Source organism: Dicentrarchus labrax, unplaced genomic scaffold, assembly GCF_905237075.1.
Source record: "Dicentrarchus labrax unplaced genomic scaffold, dlabrax2021, whole genome shotgun sequence".
Lineage (NCBI taxonomy): Eukaryota > Metazoa > Chordata > Actinopteri > Moronidae > Dicentrarchus > Dicentrarchus labrax.
In genome coordinates, this window is record NW_026136706.1 from 1,394,708 (window position 1) to 1,401,343 (window position 6,636).

At 43.7% G+C, this 6,636-nt stretch overlaps 1 protein-coding gene across 1 annotated transcript in view; it reads right to left on the reverse strand.

Moving 5' to 3' along the window:
* Nucleotides 1-1,392: 1,392 nt before the first annotated feature.
* LOC127365131 (5-hydroxytryptamine receptor 2A-like) overlaps nt 1,393-6,636 on the reverse strand; it is a 42,616-nt gene continuing 37,372 nt past the window's right edge. The window contains exon 3 of the mRNA XM_051402902.1: nt 1,393-5,575. Within this exon, the coding sequence (XP_051258862.1) occupies nt 4,713-5,575 (863 nt within the window). The 3' untranslated portion in view covers nt 1,393-4,712. The remainder of the gene's footprint in view (nt 5,576-6,636) is intronic.

Sequence of the window (6,636 nt, forward strand, 5' to 3'; positions counted from 1 at the left end):
GGACAATCTAAGATGTCTGAATGAAACCCACAAGCCTCCCTGTGCAGTCACGTTTTTGCCCGGTGTATTTAGTTATTCTTGTATACTGGTCCTTTCTCGCCTTCTCATGAGCAGTTTGGTCTTTTTCCCTCCTTTCATCCTCCAGTTACCGCACACACCTGGTCCTGGCTCCGTCACAGTGTTTAATGAGGTCTTCTGGACCGAGCAGTGCTACTAGAGTCGTCCTCCTCCAGGTTTCTACCAGCAGATCCCTGCTGACAGTCCCACAGTGCTCCACACTCGTCTCTTTCCAGAACTTGATCCTGCAGCTGTAAACAAAAACCCTGATTCCCTGATATCAACTAATTCCTCTCTCGTCTGACATTTCCTCCACACTTTCCCCAACCGAGACCAACGTAGCTGCTTCGGTCTAACGTTGTTTTAAATCGACACTGATGTCCAGAGTGGATTCACAAACTACGATGTGGGGTGACACTGAGACATCCTGTCTACTGGCAACCAGATTTTTATCTTACTGGATGCTCTGATAATGTTCCAAAACTCGGCCTCCGCAGAACTTAGGAGGAAATGTTGTTTTGTTCTCCTCCCACCTTCCAACCTGTCTGAAAGCTTCCGTACACATCACCCCAACCACACCTTCACAGACTGATCTCTGGCACATCTGGGTCCGCTTGGAATATCCTCAGGACCGTCCATTGAGACCTGCAACTGCTTTTTAGGATCCAGTGGGGACGAGATTCTCTTGATGTTCTCCATTAATGCTCAGATATCTTCCCTTCATGTCACATTCATCCAAAGGCACAGTATATGTAGTGAAACATACAAGGAAAGCCTGTATTTGAGTTCAGGGACTTTAAAGAGCTCAACAGAAGGACTGGTTCCCAAATGCAGTTATTAGTGTAACATTTAGAAACATGAAATAAAATAATGCAATATCATTTTGTCCCTAACTGTTGGCAGCGTCCACAGGACCAGCTGGGCACCGATGTTAATGAAGTCCTGTGTCAGTTCGATGAACCCGTCTCCAGACTTAGATCTAAACCATCTGATGTCCCGGCACAGCTTACTGGGTTACAGCGTTCTGGTCTTCCTGTAGTGGCGGTCTGAGAGTTGTGTTCTTGGACAGGTTCCTGCAGCTGTACGCTTCCTCAGAGAGGATGTGTGAGCCTGCGGCTTTCACAATAACAGACAATCCTGGCGGCTGATTAGGCCTGATGGTATTTCACTGATTCAAATGTTACATAACCTGCAGTCGGTTTCATTGCTGATTTCAGCCCGCTCGCAATTAATTCATCCTTCCCTGTGACTTTATATGAATATATTATTTACCCATTACAGACACGGTTGCAGGACTCGACCCTGAAGACTAATAAATAAAACTCTTACACAGGAAACGCTTCATCTCCAGGTTTTACTTGATTTGAAAGCAGGAGACAGAAACCTGCTGTTCCACACAGGTGACATAGAAAAGAAACCATCAAACATCAAACTCCAGAACAGACACCAGTTCATGGACAGAAACAAACTTCTGTTTAAACGCAGGTTGAGTTTCAAATAAGAGTTCGGTTGTGGATCCAGAGCTACATCAGCAGGAAGGTGGATGGCCGTCACATCATCTGCTGAACCTTCCTGTGTAAACGCAGGTTGCTAAAAGCAGCCGCCTGCTGAGCTAATACGTCTCTTACTTCATTACTGTTGTTTACAGCAGCGTCTGTTGTCTGACTCCTCTCACCTGCTGTTGTAAATAACAGCTGTGTTGGCGATAAATATCCTCCCTGCTGCGTGCTTCGGCTGAACATCTCTTTTATTTCTTCACATAACAGCTCGAGGTCCGGACCACGTTTAGTGCAACGAGCATCTCTTCCTTTAGTGCAGCCTGAGCTAGCTTTAGCCTTCTGCAGCCACTGCTCCCAAAGTTCACACTGAAGTCATTTATAGTATAAAAATGTAACATTATTATTAAAAGGTTATTACCTAGTAAAACTATAAACCCTTCACAAGCTCCATCCTGTAAATGGATGTTTGGCATCTTAGAGGTGAAGTCCTCTTTAACATTTAGAGGAAACATCAGCGTACGAGATATTGTTTTTCTTTATCCCTTTCTTTAATGAGAGTGGCCGAATGTGGTACCGCAGCAAAAAGCACTGTACCTGTAGTCCGCAATTTAACCTTCCTAAGCCCTGCCCCTTTTTGCTCCAGCCTCTCCTCAGGGTTAGCGGGCGATCACACAGCGGCCACAACAGCTTGTCAAAGTATGTAAGGAAAACAACGACACCGTCAAATATGATGAACAAAAAAATAAAAAGGATTCAAGCCCAACAGCCCTGTGGCGCTCTCAGTCCAACGGCTAGCTGACATATACAGCGTTGGGGGCAGGGCTATAGTAAAGCCTATTGATTTGATTGGCAGTCTGGGCCATGTGTGACATTGACGAGTGGTGTAACTCTGCGTCTTGTGCTGAAAAGTTGAGGATGTTTTAGCTTTTATGTGCATCTAAAAAAACCGTACCATCGCAGTCCTTCCTGGAATTCTCCGGCTTTGTGCAGCTTAAATATCACAGCAACTTTTCTAAAAAACTGTGATTCACTGCAATTTTTTGCAATGAAACATCAACAATTTGTGCAGGAAACTATCAAATTTCCCTCGGGATAAATAAAGTATCTATCTATCTATCATCTATCTATCTATCAAATGTCAAACATGAACAAAAGTTGCGGCGATTGAACAAAACTGGAAGGTTGTGCAGAATTGACAGAGGTTGGTTGAATTTATGTTGCTGCGTTCATCAATCAACCTCCTGGATGTCACATTGTTGCATTTCTATCGATACGTATGTGTGCAATCAGATTTCTATTCACATTTTTGACAAAAAGTGGCATTTGTTCCACCGTGAACTGTAAAACCAGATACGTTAATTTAACTCAAAAAATTGGTGAAACTAATCACATCGAACATTTTTAGGAAAAAATAACTCAATTTTGTAAACTTAAAAAACGTTCTTTTTTAAAGTGACAGAGTTAGTTTTTAAATTTCTATTTGTGCTGTGAAAACAAAATACCCCAGAAAATCTTAAATTAGTGTCATTAACATTAATATTAAAAGCTGCTTAATCACGCATCTTTTTTACAAAATTGAGTTTGTGTTAGTTAAAGGTTTCAACAATTGTTTGGAGTTAAATTAACTAACAGTGTGTAAAGACCTCGATGCCTCTGGAAACAACCAATGTGTTCACCAGTCGTCCGCCAACAGAAGGTTAAAAGTGACCTTTACAATATAATCTCATTTTACAATCCTCGTATCAGAACACTAAACATTTTAACAATCATGTACATTTATTCACATATCTGCACAAAATACAAATATAGATTTATTTACGCTGTCTCTGTATCTGCAGAGTGTTTTCAGACATCATATTTATTCTCCTGCAGGAGCTTTACCATCCTCCATTTTGGCATCTTTACCTGCGAGACTCTGAAGTCAGGCTCAACCTGGATCTCCCTCCCTGACACAAACATCTTATAAAGTGGCAGGAAATCCAGTCTAATCCCTGCTGATCCACCCAAAGGTGTGACGGGAGGTAGAGGCCCCCCCGACTGATGCCAGGGAGCCAGAAGAATGAGGGGGTAGCCGAGGTCACTGCAGCCGAGCATCCGTGGAAAATGAAATAATGAGAAGTTTTTTGAGTAAATCTGGCACTTTCTGTAGTGTCTCACATCCTTTACACAGACGTTCCCTGCTCCTGGTCTCAACTTACTCAGGCTGGAAGATAAACAAGATAAAAGAGGGAAATTAAATGAATTTCATTTAATTTGCGTGGAGAAGGATCTGAAACAGACCAGAAATAATCCATGAAGCAATGGTTTGTGGGTAAATGGTTAATTCAGCTCAATGCAAAGATTTAACTATATTTTAAATGTTCAGGTCTGGGAACACCTTTTCCACCAACGCCAACCTAGTTCTGGTCTGGTTTCAATTAAGAATCTTCTAAGAACCGGTTTGATTTTCCACGAGTTGGAGAGCCACGACATTATGTCACTGTATCTCTAACGTTAGCAGTTTTTACCAAGGTTACGCTACCTGGCTGGCTGTTTGGGTAATGTTAGCTGACCAACCGCTAGCTACCTAGCTAACATAACAGCTAATAAATACATAGCTGGCCACAAGCCGCCCTCCTGTTCTTGGTTCCAGATCAGCTAAGTGTTGGTGCTGCACAACGGCATATTTAAAGATGGATGACATGACAGCTCTCTCCGTCTCCCCCTGGTGGCTGACTGCAGAATAGCTCATAAAGATGGTTTCTGTCATTCCGGGTCGTTCTTATCACGCTGAAGTGTTCATTTTATCATCAGTTTGGATTTAGTTAGTTTTTAAAGAATATAAAAGGAGGGTTTCACATCATGATTGACAGCTGAGTCCTGTTCGCCATCGAGTCGGCCGGTGTTTGACCTCAATACCATGGCGCCGACCTCGATCACTACTGCACAGACTCCGAATGAAGAAAGATGGCAACGTCCGTATCCAGATATTCTGGTTCATTAGTACAGTGGGAGGAAGTGGAGACGGCCATCTGGCGCTTCAAGAGCTGGTTCCAGATTAGGCTCCGAACCAGCCCTCTTGGTGGAAAAGGTGTAGGCACTTTGTCTTTGGCACTTCCTCAACCTCAAACCATCGATCCTCGTGTGACCACAGTTTGATTCAATCTGTGAGTTTGTTCATACGCAGCTCTCGTCCTTGTCTCTGTGTCTTTTATCCGGCCGACACTTCTCCGTTTCCTGTCCGGGTAAAGAGAAGTCCTTCACCTCGCCACTAGAGTGCGCATCTCCATTTCGTATCTTCTCAACGTCGCCCAGGGGCAGCTGGGTGGAGCTGTAGGCCAGCGGCGGGATGGTGTTCACCAGTATGAGCTGGAGAGGCTTCTTCTCTGGCTGGTACTGGCAACGAACATAGCGCAGGAACGCCGCTCGGTATGTTTTATTGAACAGCGTGTAGACCAACGGGTTCACGGCGGAGGACAAGTACCCCACCCAGACGAAAACGTTCAACAGGCCTACCATGAGTCCTGTGTTGCACACCGCCGGGTTGCACACCACCACCAGCACGTTGGTGATGAAGAACGGGCACCACATGACCACAAAGAGAAGAAACACCACCCCGAGGACTTTGGACGCTTTCTGCTCGTTGCTGATGGACTGCATGGTGCGGCGTCCGAACAGTGAGCCGGAAACGCTCCCGCGGGTGCCTCCCAGCCCGCTGCTGCTCCCTCTGCCGCCGGCCTCACGGCTTATGGAGCGCCTGAAGAGTTTCTCTGACGACAGCGATGTCTGCGGTAAGAAGCTCAGGGTGAAAGTCGTGCTCCATTTGGGGCGTGGGACCAGCTGGTCCAAGCAGAGTGTGGCTTCGTTCTGCAGCGCGTTGATGGTCAGGAAGTAGGTGACCACCATGATGGTGAGGGGCACGAAGAACGCCACTAAGGAGCCGACCAGCACAAAGTTGTTATCCGTCAGCAGGCAGCTGCCATCTTTGAAGACCTTGGAGTGGTCTCGGAGTCCGAGCACGGGAATCGGCATGGAGATCCCTGCGGAGAGGAAGCAGGACATTAAAACGTGGAAGAATCTGTGAGAGTCGGTAAATATTTGTGGTTGTTTGTGTAAGAGATTAGAAACAGTTGGGGAGATTGTCTGCAGCAACAGTGTGAAATCCCTCCATTGCAAATACAGTAGAAGAACTACGGAAGCCCTAGAAGGCAAGTTTCTTTTGGTTTTTGGTTTTTGGTCCATTAAACAAGTGAAACGTTATCTGTATGTTTATTGTTGTAACTCTCATTTCGACCAGAAGAAGCTGCAGGCAACCACGACCTGATGTTGTAAACGGGACTAAAAGCATGTTTTCTTCCAGGCTAGTTTTAATTTTGTGTTACGGACGATTAAAATACATTTCTAGCCAAAATAAACATGTGACAGTTACAGAACTTGCTAACAGACAATATGTACGTTGTGTTTAGAGTTAAATTAAAAGTATTATTTCATATGTTTTCACTAATAAATCAATAAGAAATAACTTGTCTTTCAGGGCCTCCATATAGTTCAGATTATTATCAACAAAATGTTAAGCAAAAATTAGTTGTTGACAACTTGTTTATGATGTTTCTGATGTAAAGCACCAGTGTAAACAGACTCTAGTACAACAGTTTAATCAATAACGGCATTAAAACAAACATTAACTGGTGATAAATATGGAATATAAAATATGTTTGTTTCCTGTGTCTATGAATGCTCTTAGTGTTAAATCATGTAGACATTTAATCAATGCAGACAATAAGTAACCAGTAATTACACAACTAATTGCACTAATGCAGCCAACAATAATTTATATGATGTAAACTGCTCTCATGAATAATTTAACAATAATACAACAACAGAGAGAAATAATAATCAGGAATAAAAACACTAAACATTATCCAGCTAACAGCACAATCAGACAATATGTTCCAGTAGCTTAGCATTAATGTTAGCTTTGTGTGTTGGACTCTGTGTTGTGGACTCTGTGTTGGACTCTGTGTTGTGGACTCTGTGTTGGACTCTGTGTTGTGGACTCTGTGTTGTGGACTCTGTGTTGGACTCTGTGTTGTGGACTCTG